General features: G+C 40.1%; 1 protein-coding gene across 6 annotated transcripts in view; it reads right to left on the bottom strand.

Annotated features, from left to right (window-relative positions):
• cobl (cordon-bleu WH2 repeat protein) overlaps positions 1-20986 on the bottom strand; it is a 125784-nt gene that overhangs the window by 41086 nt on the left and 63712 nt on the right. For 5 of the 6 annotated variants that reach the window (XM_048152326.1, XM_048152324.1, XM_048152328.1 and 2 more), the window contains 2 exons: positions 19396-19557; positions 4279-4801 (listed from right to left, as the gene is read on the bottom strand). In XM_048152326.1, coding sequence (XP_048008283.1) covers positions 4279-4801; positions 19396-19557 — 685 coding nt within the window. The remainder of the gene's footprint in view (positions 1-4278; positions 4802-19395; positions 19558-20986) is intronic. The other variant, XM_048152329.1, reaches the window with a different exon arrangement.

Here is a 20986-nt window from a genome sequence, read left to right as displayed (position 1 = left end):
AGTGGAGACGTGTTCTCTGGAGTGACGAATCCTCCAGGGAGGATTATGGCTTCTCTGTCTGGTAGTCCGATGGATGAGTCTGGGTTTGGCGGTTGCAAGGAGAACAGTACTTGCCTGACTGCATTGTGCCAAGTGTGGTGGAGGGAGGATTATGGTGTGGGGTTGTTTTTCAGGGGTTGGGCTTGGCCCCTTAGTTTCAGTGAAAGGAACTCTTAATGCTTCAGCATACCAAGACATTTTGGACAATTTCATGCTCCCAACTTTGTGGGAAGAGTTTGGGAATGGCCCCTTCCTGTTCCAACATGACTGCGCACCTGTGCACAAATCAAGGTCCATAAAGACATGGATGAGCGAGTTTGGTGTGGAGGAACTTGACTGGCCTCAACCCAATATAACACCTTTGGGATGAATTAGAGCGGAGACTGTGAGCCAGGCCTTCTCGCCAACTTCAGTGCCTGACCTCACAAATGCACTTCTAGAAGATTGGTCAAAAATTCCCATAAACACACTCCTAAACCTTGTTGAAAGCCTTCGCAGAAGAGTTGAGGCTGTTATAGCTGCAAACTCCATATTATACCCTACGGATTAAGAATGGGATTTCATTAAAGTTCATATGCACGTAAAGGCAGGCGTCCCAAAACTTTTGGCAATATAGTGTATATATAGTAGTTGGAAGAGAGTAACTGTAAAAAGAAGCTGAGAATTTAGCTCACTGTGTTATGGTTTGATCCAGTGAGAGTGATAAGATACAAAAAACAAAAAAAAAAAAGAAAATGGCTTTTTACCTTTATGCTGTCATCTGGGTTTTTTTTTTTTTTTTTAACCCCAGGTTAAGGCATCTGGGTTAAGAAGCATTTTAAAATCAACTATTTTGAAATGGCACGCTTTAACCCTGAAGGGTTAGTTTCAACCCTTTCAACCCTTAAAGGGTTAGTTCACTTAAAAATGAAAATTCTGTCATTAATTATTCATTAGTTGTTCCACACCGTAAGACCTTCGTTCATCTTCGGAATACAAATTAAAGGTCCCGTTCTTCGTGATACCATGTTTCAAACTTTAGTTAGTGTGTAATGTTGTTGTTAGAGTATACATAAAATCTGTAAAATTTTAAAGCTCAAAGTTCAATGCCAAGCGAGATATTTTATTTAACATAAGTCGCATACATCCAACGGCCAGTTTGGACTACATCCCTCTACTTCCTTCTTTAATGACGTCACTAAAACAGTTTTTTGACTAACCTCCGCCCACATGAATACACAAGAGTTGCGTTTGTAGAGTGTGTTTGTCGCCATGTTGTCGAAACGCTGTTATTTTCATCCCGCAGTCCAATCACCGGGTCTGATTCCGGCTCAAATTGATAGGGTAAAATCAAAGACATGTTTACAATAACACTGAGCACGTGCATCTCCACGTTATGGTAAGAGGCGTGACTTTTCCGGGCACGGTGCGCTCAGAGCTGTCGAATCACAACACAGGAACCGCTGGCACAATCAGAACTCGTTACGTATTTCTGAAGGAGGGACTTCATAGAACAAGGAAGTCATCAGCCCGTTTTTATGACAGTGGAAACAGCGGTATACAGATAAGTAAATTATGTGAAAAATACTGTGTTTTTTTTACACGCAAAACATGAACACATGTTATATTGCACACTATAAACACAAAGCTTCAAAAAAACACGAAAAACGGGACCTTTAAGATATTTTTGATGAAATCCGAGAGGTATATGACTCGTCCATAGACAGCAATATAATCAACACTTTCAAGGTCCAGAAAGGTACTAAAGACATCGTTAAAACGATCGACGTGACTGCAGTGGTTCAACCTTAATGTTATGAAGCAACGAGAATACTTTTTGTGTGCAAAAACAAAACAAAAATAACGACTTTATTCGACAATATTTTCTCTTCTGTGTTCTATGTCAGAATGCCGACTCATTTTTGGCCGGCTCCTGCATCAGCATCACACGCATGGTCGTGCTGCTCACGTGTGCAGCTTTGGCCAATACTGAGCCGGCATTCAGACGTAAACACGGAAGCCTTCACTGTGCATACTCTGTCACCTGCATAAGGATAATGACAGGGAAGAGAAGAGATTGTTGAATAAAGTCATTATTTTTGTTATGTTTTTGCGCACAAAAAGTATTCTCGTTGCTTCATAAAATTAAGGTTGAACCACTGTAGTCACGTCGACTGCATTAACGATGCCTTTAGCACCTTTCTGGACCTTGAGAGTGTTGATTATATTGCTGTCTTTGGATGAGTGATATACCTCTCAGATTTCATCAAAAAAATTCCGAAGATTAACAAAGGTCTTACAGGTGTGAAGCGAAATTAGGGTGAGTAATTAATGACAGAATTTTCATTCTTGGGTGAACTAACACTATAAATGCACAAAGTGTGAAACAATACTGTGCTAACGTGTTAGGCCAAATTGTTAAGCTACAGAAAAACAATCATAAACTAACCCAATGCTCATTTCATTAAATATACATGCACTTTGTACTATTTCTGAGGTTTAAAATGTCAAACAGTGATAGAAAACAATCTTCAGCTATATTGTTTTTGCAGCATCTTGGGACATTCACAGCGGATTTACAGTTCAAGTTGACTTTTCCAAAGATAGACAAGCTGTTATTAAAATAGGTTGTGTTGAATGTTATCTAATCAACGCTATTAACCTCATGAATATGCAAATTTATAATGTTATAAATATCATAAAATGAAAAATTCGAAACCTGAATACCCAAGATATATTACCTAGTGAGGGTAAAGTGTAAACAGTGTGAAACAAGCAACGAAATAGCCTAGGACATTGTAGGTGCAGACACTTTTGTAGGTGCAGATTAATCTTATTCCCATAAACGCCTTCTTAGGAGAAACTGAGCATGGAGGAACCAATAAATGGCATCCCTCTCTATACTCCTTTTAGCTTTTACACAGAAACTTTGTAGTTTTTTTTTGTTTTTGTTTTTTTAAATAAAAGTCTGTGGTCAATGCTTTGTAAGATGCACAGTTCTTCAATGTTAAGACTTGTTCTTTTTTTTTTTCTTTCTCCCCAGCAAATGGAGACAGATCCATTTGTTTACTTTTCTACAATTAAAAGCTCTGCAAGAGCATTTTACAAACATTGCTAATTGTAGTTCACCCCTATCCAAAGAAACAGCAGTGTAGATCAAAGCTTTGGATTTCATGTCTTATTAATTGAAACGATTCAGAAGAGTTGACAGAGTATTGAAATGATGTCAATTGTGCAGACTCGTCTCTCTTGGCACATGAGGTGTCCTCACCTGCAGCCATCTTTGATTAAACCTTTTCCTAATTAAGGGTGGAATCAATTACCCTAAAAGCTGTTGTTTCAAGCAAATATTTCTTTTTCCATAATAACGACACTTTGTTTTCTTTTGAAAATGGGAAATGTATACTAAGTACGTCAAGTGTATGTAAACAGCCAAACTGTATATTTGTGTGCACGCACACTAGAAACTACACAAACACACTAGAAGGTTTCACCTTTAAACCAGTGCTATTTCTTTTCAGAAGTTATGGCTGATACAATATCTTTATACTAGAGTTGCTGCTCTTAACCCCCTCACACAAACATGTCTTTGTGGACATCGTTGTTTTTGTTCCGCCTCTTCTACTAAATTTTCAACAGTGAAACATGGCCAAATTGTGGAACAACAAAACAGAGCAAAAAAAAAAAAAAATGCTGATGCTATGCTGATGGCAGAATTTACGTCACACACTACTGAATGCGTAAAAACCAAGTATACTTTGACCATTATTTGTACGTTGGACATTGTTTACTGTATATTACAAGGAAGGGTGATATCTTGGCTGAGGGGTGATATGTTGTGCTCTCAGAAATCAGTGATTTGTTATAAAGATGGCCTGGAGCTGAACATGAAAACTCAATATACTGGTCTTTTTTACCTGTTGTCCCCCCTCTCACACTCCAGATTCAATATTAAACTGATTAAGTGTGGGAGAGTAAGCGAAAGAGATGGTGAGCAGATGTAAAACTCAGCATGCGCTTTCAGACATGCTGCTTCTGGGGCCAATTTAACATTATCTTTCCATTTATAGGTCATATGTTGAACAGGAACTCATTGAAATGCCAGCAAATCAGCATCAGCAGTTTGCCAGTATAAAGAGCTGTAATAATGCTGGAAAGGTTACAGCTAATTCTCTAATTCTGTTTACATTGCTGTATTTTATAACAAAATATGTTCTAATTTTTTATGGATATCTCTAGAAACAGACAATGTTACATTACCTATTCCACTATTACGGTTATTCTCCATCTCTTCCATTTTTAGCTCCATTTCTACCTCTGGGTCTTCGGGTGTTGGATCCTCTGAACTTGGACCTGGTTCTTGTTCTGGCATAGTGAGAGGAGCTGCTTCTTCCTTGTGTTCAGGTTCTAGTTCAGGTTCTGGTGTAGATGGGGTGTATGCAGCTATCACATGAGCCTGATGTGTGATAGGTTCTTCAGCAAGACTGCTGCTGCTGGATCCTGCAGCTGCATCATCACCGCTGGAGCTACTGCAGATGGACCTGGCCGGCTCTGAATCCTCAATACTATGGCTTAGATCAGAGTCATTAGCTGGAGTTGAGGCTCTGGGAGCTGGCAGCAGGGTCCTTTCAACTGGCACCGGGATGCAGGGGGCGCCCACAGGTGCAGTAGGCACAGAGGTGGAAATAACTGGCTCAGGTGTACTGGGGGGCGGTGTGGGTGGAGGTGCTGGAGCCTTCCGCTTCTTTAGCTGGTTGTGTGTGGACGGAGAGCCGAGGCTTATCTATAGAGGAACAGAGAACAAATGTAAATGTTTTAATGTATTGTACTTCAGGGTGTTGCTATGTGGTTGCTAAGATGTATGTGTTTTTTTTTTTTTTACTCCTATGTCTCTACTAGACACTTGTATCATACTTGCCCTGGTGAAAATGCACATTTTTGGTGGTCTAGAATAGATTTTGGCACACTACCATTCAAAAGTGCAGTAAGATTTTTTATTTTTTTGGAAAGAAATTATAACTTTTATTTAGCAAGGATGGATTAAATTGATCAAAGAGATAAGATGTTTTTAACTGTTAAAAAAAATCTATTTTAAATAAATGTTGCTCTTTTGAATTTTCTATTAAAGGTTTTTTTTAACAAACACTTTTTGTTATACTTGCTGAAACTCTCTTCATATCCTGATAGCAATCATTAATAGAAGTGGTCTAAATATTTAAAAACAAAACAAAAAAAACACATATATCTTCTGTGGAAGTCTCATTACCAAAAAATATCTGTCCAATGATACAATGTCCTCTGAAGGGAGGGTGGGATCTTTTGCTTTCAAAGCTAGCTTGCTATTGCTAGCCTCTTCAAAATTGCCTACCCTAACTTTAACCAAAATGTACCACAACTGTTTTCAACATTGATAATAAGAAATGTTGCATTTTAGCATGATTTCTGAAGGATCGTGTGACACTGAAGACTGCAGTAATGGCTACTGAAAATTCAAAATATAAAATATATTAAAATAGAAAACAATTACTTTAAATTGTAAAAATAATAACAAACAATAATTAAAACTATATATTAACAATATTACTGTTTTACTGTATTTCTGATCAGAAAAATCCAGCCTTGATAAGCCTTCTTTCAAAAAAATCATTCTGACCTCAAGTGTATAAATGCAAATTATTTTTTTGTTATTGACTTTCAGCAATGTAAGTGAAATATAATGACACTACAATCCAAATAATCTTATACATCACTTTGATGGACTGAGTCATTACTGTAAACCGATGTGTTTCTTGGCACAACAGACACTGCGATCTTGTGATTTTTGCACCCAATTTAAACACCAATATCCAATTATTTATGGAATTATTCCCTGCATTATACTTGGAAATTGGTTTCTCCCCAAAGAGAGCACTTTAAAAAGTTTCTCCCCTTTTCATCACATCTTAGTTCCTTTTGGTGTAAGGTGTAAATGAGATCTGGCTAAAACAATATCCAGATACTATCCATAAAGGAAAACCATGTAAAATTCCAGGTTTAAAAATGACCTACAATATTCTGGTCACTGTATATGACTTGAGTCCCTCCTTCTGATCCTTTAGGAAAGTAATAACACTCTTCGACAAAATCCCAAACCATAAATATAGACAATAGCAACAGTGATGCTTCCATTAACAAGCACCACTAATATAGAAGGAAAAAATGCTTAATGAGTTGCTAATGTATATGAAAGTAAACAAAAGAAAACTTGCCCAGAGATGGGAGATATATAATAGAAGGATGTAAAGTTCCTTTGTGGGGCATTTTAGATCAGAGAACAAGATATATAAAGTAGAATAAAGTTTGAACAAAGCTATAACTTAAAACATTACATCATTACAACAAGTTCCTCTCAGCTCACTGATATAAATCTACATCATTAAGGGTGAATCACAGCCCTACAGTGCAGATGTAATCAAATTTCTGTCAAATTCAGAAACTTGTCAGAGGAGACAAACAAAAGTAATAAACTCAATTTTTAAAAAGGAGCCACTCTCCCTTTAAATGGGGGTAATTTTCTGTCTTTTTTGTATCAGCTTGTATATATTGATTGGTAAGTACAGCTTAGTAGAGCACTACAGGTTTGTAAAGACATACAAAAATTCAGACTAGTATTTAAGAATCAAATAACTGCAAACATCATAGTTTATCAGTTTTAGTTTTAAAGAAAATAAAGCCACTGTACTGTACATGAATCAGCTTGCTGGCATGTCGAGACACCAGCAGCCAGCCTGAACAACTCAATTCCAGTACAATTCCATGTAACGGTGGTATCCTAACTATTGGAATTAAATTATTAATTAAATTAATTCCTCAAAATCTTTGCCAATTCGGGCGCCAGGCAGACTCAAATCTACCACATTAAATTAACAGTTTGACCGAGGATAACTCAAACCACCAGTTACACACAATTAGATGTCCATTAATGTAAAGGAATTCATTCACGGCAAAAAAAAAAACATGCTGCAGTGCGGCAATTAATTCCTCTTTATTCGATGAACTGAAGACCTGAGGTAGAATGCCAGCTCATAGGCCAGGCAACGCGCTGCAGACGGAGGATCAAACGAGCTAAGCAGACAAACACGGAAGCGATAGGACCCAGCACTTGTGGTCATCCGTGCCAAGAAGATCCATCAAAGCGGCAGGAACATAATTCCTCTTTCCGGGCTGTACTGATCTTCACAAACTAGCGTGAACATAACTCAATAATAATTTCATAATTCTCCACTCAGCAGCCTCTATTGTTGGTTGCCCTCTCACTGCAACTCAACACGTCACTCACTACCTGTCGTTGCTCCTTCCACTTCCTCTTTTATTCAGGTATTTCCATTCTCAATCCTCCACACCTTTCTCCTGATCGGCTCTGGCATCAATTTATTTAAAATCAGTGTGGTTTATCCCAAAACCGTCACATCCATGTGTGAACCATGAAATCAAAAACAAGCTACAGTATGTTGGAAATTAAAAAGCCTAGGAGGAATATTCCTGGGTACATGCATGCTCAAATGTGGGTCAGAGGTGAGAAAAACATTGAACTACATGACATATTCACACTCTGTATGTTGAGGACAAAAGAAATGGGTCAACATTGACTGTTATAGCATTTGATTAACTCCTTTTTGTAACTATTCATGTTCCACTACTTGAAATTAATTTTGCAGGTTAATCGATGCTCCTTGTGTGAAAACAACAATGGCAAACATACACTTGTCAATCAGTTGATGGGTCGCTGCCACCCGCATCAAGTCCTATGCTTTGGTGAACCTCAGTAGCATATGTCACAGAAAACAGTAGTAAATGTTGAAATAAACATGAACAATAATAAATGTTTCAGAAGTATTCATTGTTGGTTCATAATGTAGTTAAATAATGTTAACAAACGGAACCTTATTGTGAAGCGTTACCTAGACAAGTTAGTTTGAATCACTTGGCAAGTTATTTATTGAACTGAATCTTTCAAAATTAATGAATCAACATCTGATTCACTTACTGAACTGTAAGTAACCATTATTTTCAGTGATGTCCATTAGATAAAATGAATGTTTGGTATTGACTGACTGTCCATTTGACAATGTACTGTTTATACACATTTTCAATAATTTATATATACGCTCCTTAATCAGAAACATAAACAATAGTGTGGTAGCTTTTGTGTAAAAATAAAAATTATTAATTATATTTAGAGAAGTTATATAAATATATACTATATATATTTCAATTTTACTTTAATGTTTACTATTTCATTTTAATTTGAATTAAATTAGAATTGAATTGGAATTTAAAAAAGGCACAGAATCACTGTAGGCCTTGTCAAATAAAAATCATGTTTACGTTTTATGATGTATGTACATAATACATGGATCTTCAAGGGACTCTTAATCTGTGTGTGCACCACACAATTAACCTCTGACCTTTAATCTACAACCGGGCAGCAAAATGTATGATTTCACTCCTCCAGCATGTTAAAGTTTTAATGTAGAGCGGATGAGAGAAGGGATAGAAGGAGTGCTTAATTACAGGCTATGAAGGCCAGGGTCTCACCGCACTGACACAGAGCCATTGGGTTACATTTCACAGCAGGCTGGCTGGTCATTCATCTCCCTGCTCCTTCCATAACACTGAGCACTGTTTCAACTTTCCCCTACATAATGCTCAGAGCGGCAAACACACAGAAACACAGCGTGCTCTAGGTTGTTCTGATGCATATGTGCAAATGCATGTATGCAATCACCCACTCAGGGTTTTTCAGAAAAAGACTTTAGACTTTGAGAGGTGTCATAGAGGAATGTATGTAAAGGATGAAAGAATTTCATTTTTGGAAAACGTATGCCTTTAACTAACAGAATTTTCATTTTTGGGAAATGTATGCCTTTAACTAGCTTAACCAGTAAGACTTCCCTAACAGCACCAGAAAGACTATGATGGTTTATCAGAAACACGGTCTTTAGCAGTTTAGATGAAGAGCATCAAGCCGATTCACCAGCTAGACTTCACACTGGCAGTAAGGTGTGGGAGTTAGTTTTTAGTCCATCTCCTATCCTGAAAAGTCCATCTTGCAGATGTGGAATAAAAATCATTTTCCAAAACTTACTGCCAGATTCTGAAAGATAAATTCTTGAAACAGTGGTACAAGAGGTTGTGGTGCTGGTCCTTCAAGAGTCACTCTCAATCTGTCTGTCTATAAAGCCTATAAAAAACAATATTTGTGTATTTTACAACACTTCAGCTTGTGATTCTTATTAAGTGGGGGTCATTTTTTTCGGATTCTTTACCTAACTTTAGTCTCTGAGATACTGACACCTTGCACTTCTGGAGACTCCAGTTAGGTTGCAGTTCTGGAAAATTGTGGCGCTGGAGAAAAGGTTTCTGATATTTTCACACTTAATTCTTCACCTCAATCCACCTGTTTTTGTCTGACCCTGCTGGCCCAATTAGCATTTTTCTGTCCAACGGTTATGCTTTATCTTTGCAATTTCTAGTATTGCATTAGTATTTCATGCTTCTCATGGGCATTTAATAATTTTTGACTTTTCACTCTGTGTTAAATCTAGAAATTAAGACATTCCAGGATTTTTCTCCATACAATATAGTGGACTTCAATGGTTACCAACGGGTTGAATGTCCAAATAGCAGTTTCATTACAGCTCCAATGGGCTCTACATGATCCCAACTGAGGAATAAGGGTCTTATCTAGCAAAATGATCAGTCATTTTCTAAAATAAAATGGAAATTATATACTTTTTAACCGCAAATGCTCATCTTGCACTAGCTCTGCGATGTGCCACACATTACGTAATCACACTGGAAAGGTCACATGTGACGTGTCTTTTAAAGGAAGAAATATTTAGACTAAATACCCTGTAGTAATAATTTCAATCATTCTGAATCAGGCACTGAACAGAGCACCCATAAAAAGTTATCTTAGCTAATGAAATTTTCAGCAGACGTATCAGCACTTTTCAGCAGACAAGTGCAATGTGATAACCCATAAGCTTATAAAATTAACACTTTTTTTGCTTATTCCTTTTATTGCAAATAAACCTGAGATGATTTACCACACAGTCTCCTGTAATCTTTCCATGGCCTCTTACATGTTAATAAGTTATATATGGAAATCTCTCCCCTCTTAATCCTGAGGAATGCTGGGCCTGTGATGCATTTTGAGAACTCTGTACTATTTAATTACGCTGCCCTGTACCCTGGTCATGAGCTGGAATGTTGAATTTAACCCGTTTTTATGGTGAAACATTGAGTTTTTTTAATTTATTTTTTTAGCTAATGGTATTTTAACCTCTTACACCTAAACCTTTCCTTCACATAAACCTTTTTGAATTAAACAATTTTTTAATGGTCACTTGGCTTCTATTTTTGATTCTGGGTAACCCCGCCCATACTGAAAACGTCTCGGGTTACGTCTGTAACCCTGGTTCCCTGAATAAGGGAACGAGACGCTGCGTAAGCGCTTTGGGAACGCCTCTGCGTGTTACGTCTTGAAGCACTCGTGAAATCGAACCAATAGTGTGACGGGACGTCAGAGCGGGTGACGTCACGGACCAGGAAACTATAAAGCACCCTTGAGAACAAAGAACGCCAGCTTCTGAAATAGGGATGAAGCAGACGCTCACAGGCGTGCTGGGAGTATGGCTAAGCTACGCAGCGTCTCCCGAGACGTTCCCTTTCATGGGAACATCGACGCTGCGTAAGCGCTTTGGGAACGCTATCCCAACTAGGCCATAAGACCAAATGCATGTCTGTTATCTTTCAGGACGACAGTACTGAGGACCCTGGAGTGGAGCCCAAATCAAGGTTATAGAACCTAATAAAGGTATGCTGAGACGACCACCCAGCAGCCTCACATATGTCATTGAGGGGAACCCCCGACATCAAAGCCTTTGAGGCAGCCATACCCCTGGTGGAATGTGCCCGGACAGTCAACGGAGAAGGCTGCCCAGAGGACTCATAGGCAAGCGAGATGGCCTCGACCACCCACTTACTCATTCTCTGCTTGGACGCCGGACCTCCTTTGTTAGGAGATCCGTAACATACAAATAATTGTTCAGATTTTCGCCACAGGGCAGCTCTGTGGACGTAAGCGTCTAAAGCCCTCACTGGGCAGAGCAGATTTAGTTTTTCCTGATCCGCATTTGCAAAAGGTGGAGGACAAAAGGCCTGCAGCACAATCGGCCCCGGGACACTTGTAGGGACCTTGGGAATATACCCAGGTCTAGGATGCAGAAAAGCTTTGACCATTCCAGGTGCAAAGTCTAGACATGAAGGAGCAACGGATAGTGCTTGTAAATCTCCAATTCTTTTGAGAGATGTTATGGCCAGAAGAAATATGGTTTTCAAAGTGAGAAACTTCTCAGACACTTCTTCCAAAGGTTCAAAGGGAGCCGCAGCTAACCCTTCCAACGCAATGGCTAGGTCCCAGGATGGAGTTTTTGTGCGTACCACAGGCCTCAGCCTCTGAGTACCACGGAGAAATGACTAAAGGGTTTCTACCCACAGAAACGCCTTCTATTTTAGCGTGATAAGCAGAAATCGCTGCAATATATACCTTCAATGTAGAAGGGGTTAAACCATCCGAGAATTTTTCTTGGAGAAATTGCAGTACATGACTGATGGAGGAGTGGAACGGATCCACCTGTAGTCGGCTACACCAAGTAGCAAACAGCTTCCACTTATACGCATAAAGTTTTCTCGTGGATGGAGCTCTGGAGTGGAGAATGGTCTCTACAACCTCGGTTGAGAGACCGGATTCTATGAGCGTGGCCCCCTCAGGGGCCAGGCCCACAGTTTCCATATCTCCGGGCGGGGGTGAACTATTGAGCCGCCCACTTGAGACAGAAGGTCCTGCCTGATCGGAATCTCCATGGGGGAGCCTTCTAAGAGGGATACTAGATCCGTGAACCATATCCGGGTCGGCCAGAACGGGGCTACCAATATTAGACGGACCCCGTCCCGTCGAACCCTCTCCAGAACTCCGGGGAGCAGAGCGATCGGGGGAAATGCGTACAGACGCAGCCTCGGCCACGTCTGTACCATAGCATCCAGCCCCAGAGGGATGGGTCAAAGAATACCACAACGGGCAATGAGACGTCTCTTTCGAGGCAAATAAGTCGACTTCTGCGCGACCGAAATTCTTCCATATCAGCTCCACCACCTCGGGGTGGAGCCTCCATTCCCCGGGCCTCGGCCCCTGCCTCGACAGGATGTCTGCCCCCACATTTTGATGTCCCGGGATATAAGCTGCTCTCAGATAGAGAAATTTCCCCTGGGACCATAGGAGGATCTGATGTGATAATTTGCACAGCTGGCGAGACCTCAGACCCCCCTGATGGTTGATATAGGAGACTACCGACATGTTGTCTGTACGAACTAACACGTGATGGCCCCTTAGGTCTGGGAGGAAGTATTTGAGTGCTCGAAATACCGCCATCATCTCCAGCTGATTTATATGCCAGGAACGATGATGGTCCCCCCCAAAGACCCTGAGCTGAGCGACCACTCATGATCGCCCCCCCAGCCTGTGAGAGACGCATCCGTCGTTAGCATATTGCGACGACAAGGAGCTCCCAACACAGGACCTTGGGACAGAAACCAGGGTTTCTTCCACACTGCCAAGGCGCGAAGGCATCGCCGCGTGACCTTGATTGTGCGAAAAGGATTTCCCCTCGGAGAAAACCCCCTGGTTCTGAGCCACCACTGTAACGGTCTCATGTGCAGCAGACCAAAAGGTATCACGTTGGAAGCGGCTGCCATCAGACCTAACAGTTTCTGAAACTGTTTTACAGTGAGTGACTGGCCTAATTTCACCCCTTTCACGGTTGAGAGAATAGAATTCACCCGGGCAGGAGACAGATGTGCCTGCATCATCGTGGAATTCCAAACTACCCCTAGATAGCTGGTAGTTTGAGCTGGAAGAAGCACACTCTTCTTGGTATTGAGTCTCAACCCTAACCTTCTCATGTGTGACAGAACTACATCTCGATGTTGAACTGCCTGTTGCTCTGATTGAGCCAGAATCAACCAGTCGTCGATATAATTCACCACGCGGATGCCCTGGAGTCTCAGCGGAGCCAGAGCCGCATCCACGCACTTTGTGAAGGTGCGGGGTGAAAGAGATAGGCCGAACGCATGTAACGCACGAGACGGCGGGGTTGGCAGAACGGCCCCCTGAGGGCGCCAAAGAGGGGTTAGTATTATAGATTTTAATTTTACAAGACCCTCTCCGGAGGGGGCTGCCCTCAGAAGTCCAGAGCGGCGAGGGAGGAACTTTTGGAAGGCCGCCGACTGTCTTTTTGCCTCCTGGAACCTCTCGACAACAGATGTAACCGAGTCGCCGAAAAGGCCCAGGGGAGACACAGGTGCATCTAGAAGCACAGACTTATCTCGCTCTTTTATATCTGATAAGTTGAGCCATAAATGTCTCTCCGTGGCCACCAGGGCTGCCATAGAGCGGCCTATTGATTTTGCCGTCTCCTTGGTGGCCCGGAGAGATAAGTCGGTAGCCTTCCTGAGCTCTTGAATAGTGTCAAAAGTCGCCTCGCCACTCTCGTCTATCTCCCCCAGCAGGTCGGCTTGATATGCCTGGAGGATGGCCATAGTGTGGAGACATGCGGCCGCCTGACCTGCTGAGGCATAAGCCCTGCCCACCAGCGCTGATGTTATACGCAGGGGTCTGGTGGGCAAAGTCGGGGATTTTAGGGACGATGCTGTCTCAGGCGAGAGATAGCTCGCGAGCGTCTCCTCGACCTGAGGCATCGCCCCATAACCGTGCTGTTTACCTCCTACTATATTACTATATAGAGTGGTTTGTGGGTTGTAAACACGAAATTGTGCTGGCTGTGCCACGATCTCCACACCTCGGTGTGGAGATCGTGGAAAAACGGCAATCCCCGGGGCTGAGGCTGTGATCGGGCGGGAAGAAAGCGCTCATCCAGTTTGCTTTTTGTTTGCGCTTCTGATCTTTCTTCTGGCCATTCTATTTTTAACTTTGCCACCACCCGAGTCACAACATCTAAAAGCTCCTCATGAGCTGGAGATGAAGATGGCGGGTCCTCCTCTCCAGCCCCGACGCTCGCTACATCCATCTCCTCGGAGCTGGATAAGTGAAGCGCCGGTGCAGGTGCCTCTACCCTGGGGGAAGAAACCGCAGCGCGTGCTTCCGCAGCCAGGGGAGAGACACTGGGTCTGGCGGGTGAAGGCTTAGATAGGGCAAGACCCGTCTCTAGCCCCTCCGCCAGATCCATCTGTGAACCCCAGGACTGAAGCCGCCGCTGTGCCTCGGCAGCAGCGGGACCCGAACCCTGAGGAACACTCGCCGCGGCGCCCTCTTTATTCTTGTCAAAGAATGCGCGGCGTGAGCGGAGTGTACGGAGCGTCAGTTTTTCACAATGTACACAGACAGCTCCCTCGAGAGCTGCCTGTGCATGCTCCACTCCCAAACACGGGAGATATTTTCGGACGAAGAGATATTTTGTTTGCTGTGTAGATATAAAGGGACAGACAACACCAAATAAGACACACGATAACACAGAGCGCTGCTGAAGACTTCAGAAGCTGGCGTTCTTTGTTCTCAAGGGTGCTTTAGAGTTTCCTGGTCCGTGACGTCACCCGCTCTGACATCCCGTCACACTATTGGTTCGATTTCACGAGTGCTTCAAGACGTAACACGCAGAGGCGCTCCCAAAGCGCTTACGCAGCGTCGATGTTCCCATGAAAGGGAACTTTTAGCAACCACCCACAACATCACTGTAGCATCACAGTGGTGACATCCATTTTTGGGGGAAAGAAGAAAGAGGGAAACAAATTAATGTATGGCCAAGTATTATAAATATTTCAGTGGCAAGCATTTTTAGAAGTGTAATTTTGGTCCAATGAGTTTTCAGTGTGGACAGAAAGAAACATTTGTCGCTGGACTCTTGTTGTGTGTGTAAGGATGCAGAGTCATTTTAGATTTAAAAAAAAAAAAAAAAAAAAAAAAAAAAAAAAAAAAATATATATATATATATATATATATATATATATATATATATATATACACATTCATTTGGAAATCAACATAAAGGAGGTAATTTTACATAAATTAGAGAAAAAAAAAATTGACATGAAGATTACTGTTGTCAGTATTTGTGTAAATCAAGGGGCCCTATCATACACCCGGCGCAATGCCACGTTGTTTAAATAGCAAATGCACTCGTGCCCATCTGTTCGCCCATGGGCGTGCTGGTCTGAAAACGAGGTGTATTCAGGCACATTGCTGGTGTGTTGCTATTTTGAGGCAACTGAAAACGACTGTGCCATTGACCAACAAAAACCTGGTCTTAAGTCAATGGCGCAGTATTTTGTTGTTATTTAAACAACAAAATGCGCCTATAGGCAGGTGCACAATGTGCGTACACTCTGCTTGTTACACACACAGGGACGCACAGCAGCACACAAACATTTTTAATAATAAAAATAAAAGGATTTGCCATGTAAATAGTGAATCCACCATGGTGCAAGCACAACTGGTTTTTAAAAGGGATGGGAGATGAGACTCTGATTGGTTTATTGCACGTTACACCCAAAACACACCCATGACTCATTAAGAGAATAGGGGCAATACTTTTAGACATTTTTTTCCGTCGTTAAACTAGCAAAAGAGGATTTGGACATGCCCTAAATGCCATGCACTTCAGACCATGCGCTTTGGTGTTTATTATTTTTACAATTCTTGACTTTAAATACATTTCTCTTCTCTCACATGAGAGCAACAAAATATTGGAAAATTAAATATTCCTTTTTTTTTTTTTTTTTTTTTAAATAAAAATAAAAACTAAGATGCAAATAAGAACAAGTATTCTTACACTAAACACACACTTAATCCTCAAAATAAACCTAAACAAACATCCATAAAGAGGTTTGCTTTGGCAAAAGGGGTCATTTAAACAAAACACAATGTCTCCCTCCTTACAAACATAGAGAAGGAGAGTTGTACTGTAACAGTGTGGTCTCGCGTCAATACCGCGCTTCTTTGTTGTGACCGTTTTATTTTTATCTCCCTATTCCAGGTCACATTTAGACCTCCACAGTGTTGCCTAATCAGTCATAAATCCAGCCACCGCTGAGAAAAGCCCAGAAAACACATCTAATAGACCAGAGTGTCAGTTAGCGTTACAGGGCCACAGTCAGATCTTTTTGGGAAGGAGGAGGGATGTGGGAAAAATAAACCACTTTGTGGCCCTTGTAAATTTTTCCAGTGTGTAAATGCTACATACAGTAATCTATGCAAAAAAATTTGAAAATAGCCATAAGGTATCAATGACTGCATCACCTTTCATAAACTATTACAGTCATAAGTTATGTCATTTTGAAGAAAAAAAACAAACAAAAAAATGATGTTTCATGAGGGTCATGAAAAGAACTGTCATTGTTGGATGAGGTAGTCCTTTAAGGGTTACGAATCACTCGCTATCGTTTTCTTGCCAGAGAAGTAGTTTAAGGTCTCTGCCTCATGTGCAGAGTATTTTCATAAGCTGAGCTACCAAAGGGCTCTGATGATGTCATGAAAGGATAAGGGTGAGATGACCTTCTCTAGCCTCTTAAAGCAGCCCATTGTAAAATCCTCATCTTATTTGTACAGAGGGAGAACACATGATGAACATTCACTATTTGCATCAGGCTCAAAAGACCAAAACAATGCTTTTAAATACTTAACACATTAAATTTAATTATACAGGTTCATCTTGATAAATATACAACTCTATAGATGAGAAAAGATACAAAATGCACTGTTGAGTCACTGTTTTTGCTCTATAGTTTGATCAGGTAAAAGTTTAAGCTTAAAACCTGTGAGAGATCTACAGGAGCCAGGCAGACATTATATGACTGCACTCATGTGGTCAAACCTCAAACTGCCATACTACTTACAGTGTACTGGAACTAAGAAAACATATGTACATTAGTACACATCAACACTATTTCATCTGATCTCTTTACAAATGAATGATGCAAATGTCAGTCAAGATGAGATGATGTTTCTCACTCTTGCATGTAACATAGATGGAATTATACTGTATTATTATTATACATTGCCTGGCCAAAAAAAAAAGTTGCTGTTTGGATTTAAAAAGGCAAATGCTTAAAGGTGCCATCGAACGTTTTTTTTACAATATGTAATGTAAGTCTAAGGTGTCCCCTGAATGTGTCTGTAAAGTTTCAGCTCAAAATACCCCATATATTTTTTTAAATAAATTTTTTAACTGCCTATTTTGGGACATAATTAGAAATGCGCCGAGATTCAGGTTGCGGCCTCTTTAAATCGCGCGCTCCCCACCCCCTCCTGAGCTCTCGACTCTATCACTGCATAAACAAAGTTCACACAGCTAATATAACCCTCAAAATGGATCTTTACAAGATGTTCGTCATTCATGCTGCATGCATGCGTCGGATCATGTGAGTATAGTATTTACATGGATGTTTACATTTGATTCTGAATGAGTTTGATAGTATGCTCCGTGGCTAACGGCTAATGCTACACTGTTGGAGAGATTTATAAAGAATGAAGTTGTGTTTATGCATTATACAGACTGCAAGTGTTTAAAAATGAAAATAGCGACGGCTCTTGTCTCCGTGAATACAGTAAGAAACAATGGTAACTTTAACCACATTTAACAGTACATTAGCAACATGCTAACGAAACATTTAGAAAGACAGTTTACAAATATCACTAAAAATATCATGTTATCATGGATCATGTCAGTTATTATTGCTCCATCTGCCATTTTTCGCTATTGTTCTTGCTTGCTTACCTAGTCTGATGATTCAGCTGTGCACAGATCCAGACGTTAATACGCTGCCCTTGTGTAATGCCTCGATCATGGGCTGGCATATGCAAATATTGGGGGCGTACACCCCGTCTGTTACGTAACAGTCTGTGTTATGTTGAGATTCGCCTGTTCTTCGGAGGTCTTTTAAACAAATGAGATTTATATAAGAAGGAGGAAACAATGGAGTTTGAGACTCACTGTATGTCATTTCCATGTACTGATCTCTTGTTATTTAACTATGCCAAGATAAATTCAATTTTTTATTCTAGGGCACCTTTAAGAGTCTATGATTGGATCATTATTACAGTGATTATTATGTTTCTAGCTTGTTATATGTTTGGCAAGAATTCTTCTAACCCTAATTGATGAAGTGTGTAGCTTTTCATTTCTCAAACAATGTCAAGATTCATCAGACTCAAATTGTAAAAGAATGGTTGGGAGGGAGCATGAAGAATCATTTTCACACATGAACTGGCACCTCTGAGGCCAGATCTTAGATGAATCTTGATCTTGACCAAAAATTGATGAACATGTTTATGGAAATAAATGTGATGTTATTTCCATTAAGAGGTGCATCAATTTTTGTTCAAGATCTTATTGACATTGCAAGAGTCAAGCACTCTGTAAAGTCTACTCCAGCACATTCCGAAGACTTGATGAATTTAAGGTCTGGACTCAAAGGCTGATGTGTGAAAATGATTCTTCATGCGCATTATTTAATTACTATGAAAGTTAATAGGGCACATCAACTGTTACACAGTCCTATTGTTACATATTATTGTTACATACAGTTTTGTGTATCTTGTGTTTTGTTATTTGGACTTTTAGGTTGCATTCTGCCCTGTTCTTTTCCTGTTTCCTGTGCCATATTTTGTAGTCCTTTGTATTTTTCTTTATGATTAGTTCCCTGGTTGTATCCAGGTGTGTCTTGTTAGTCTAATACCCTGTGTGTATATAAACCCCAGTTTTTCCTGTGTTCATTGTCAGGTCTTGTTCTTCCCAGGTTGTTTTGTTGGTGAGCTTAGTTCTGTTTCGTTTATCTGTTCCCGGAGTTCCCAGTGTATTACTTTGTGTATTTGGGTTATTTTATATCTTTATTAAACCTTATTGCACTTGGATCATGCTCTTGGATCTAGCCAGCATTACATCTATACATTCTTTTCTGATAGTCATTTAATTTTTTTGCGGCAAATCAAAATTTTTAATGTGACAGTTTCTTTGTGATTCATCTCAGAGCTGGTTGGTTTGGTTCTTGAGGTTCAATTCCAATGCGGTTTTGCAATTATAGCAATCAGTTAAACTGTGTAACTGCTTATGTATGGTAAGTTTTACATCCCTGTAAGCTACAATATTAACAGAGCAGAGCATACAATTACAGGTTTGTACAGTGCACAGGAACTGTTAATAAAAAAATATAAATAAAAAAAAAACTAAAGACCTAAAATGACAGCTACTCCAAGGAATTATTATTTAGACTGTGTAAATATGTGTCAGTGGTTATGATTAGTGTATGTGTCATTGCTCAAACCTGTGATGTTAGTGGTAAAGTCTGTGTGGGAGCTGATGGGGGTGCTGGAGCTCTGCGTTTCTTTAATTCCACTTTCGGGGACATCTTGGAGATGTTCATCACAGACTGAGACTGACCAAGAGTGCTAGGACGGGTCTCCACACAGGAGCCACTTGATATACCCTGAGCATAACAAAGAGAGAAACTTTAAGATATATACAAATACACATTTAGCAATATGTCTATAAATATAAGTGCAAAGTAGAGAAAGTAGAGGCTAGCTTAGTGCAAATGACAAGGTGTATGCATAATGAAGGCGCATTGTACAGAGAAATGAGGTTGAATAGCCATTACTTTTCATGTTTATGAGCCTTTCTTAGGAAATAGCACCCTTTACAATATTTGCTACGTGGGTCTCATTGCTTACTACTTATATAATTATATTTATCCTCATAAATATAACTTTGTAATGCAAAATATCTTTATAAATATCTTAAAAATAAAAATATCATTATCAATTCATAATCAAATATCAATTAAACTGCCATTATTTAGAATGTTTTAAAACATTTATTTTGAAACCATTGTTTCCCCATATATAAACTATTACAAAGCATGTGAGTGATACCACCTGAATTTACTCTACCTAATTAAATTATAAGTACTGTACAGTATAGGAATTCCAATGATGTGATGGGCTTGAAATAAAGTATCACTTTTCAGTTAGGTTTTGGTAGTTAGAATAAATAATTAGGACACACTAATAATGTCAGAAACTGTGTTCTGAACCGGATAATGCCTACAGAGCCAGAGAATATATGCTGCATGGAAATAGAACAGGTATTGTTTACTTTAATTACGGTTATAACTTATGTTGTCATCTTGCTTTTATTCATTATTAGTACAAGACTGTTATAGTGGACCCCATCAAATGATGGCCAAAACTTTGAGTTTTATGATGTTTATTGCACTTCACACAAAAGATGAAGCCTCCATTTTCTCCAGAAAATCACTGTAAGTGCTTAATAAAAGACAGTGCAAGAAGTGTGCATTAAAGTATTATCCATAAACTCTCTCTCTCCTTTGCATTATCATCAACATACACAGCAAATTACACAGAAACACTTGTTACAATTAACAGTAAACAAATATATATAGACCTTATGTTTTTTCAGGGGGGTTCTTAATAAACTGGTAAGCTTTATCAATCAACTCGGATCAATTACTGTATAATAAAGTGCGTGCTCTCCCTTTCATTACTGCCATAACCAGTATCGCTCCAGAGACTGTAAGCTGGATCACGAACAGTTGGTAGTGATCCATCCTTGAGTAACAAGTTTTTTGCAAAACCTGTGTTTTTTATTGTCCCTTTGTATTGACATTTGTTCAGAAAGCAGTCTGGTCTAAAATGATTTGTGCAGACATAAACAAATTTAGGTATATGGGGATGCATTCTCTTCAAAAACAAAACTAATCCACTGCGTCTTCAGCGGCTCTGATGTCAGGAGTACATGGTGACTGTCTTACACCCATCAACAAAACACCTCGCTTACGAGACATTCTTGTCGCTACTGCTGTTCCAGCCTGGAGAAAATGGCGGACTGTGTATAAC

Source organism: Megalobrama amblycephala, linkage group LG13, assembly GCF_018812025.1.
Source record: "Megalobrama amblycephala isolate DHTTF-2021 linkage group LG13, ASM1881202v1, whole genome shotgun sequence".
Classification (NCBI taxonomy): Eukaryota; Metazoa; Chordata; class Actinopteri; order Cypriniformes; family Xenocyprididae; genus Megalobrama; species Megalobrama amblycephala.
This window is presented reverse-complemented; position numbering and strand designations above follow the sequence as displayed.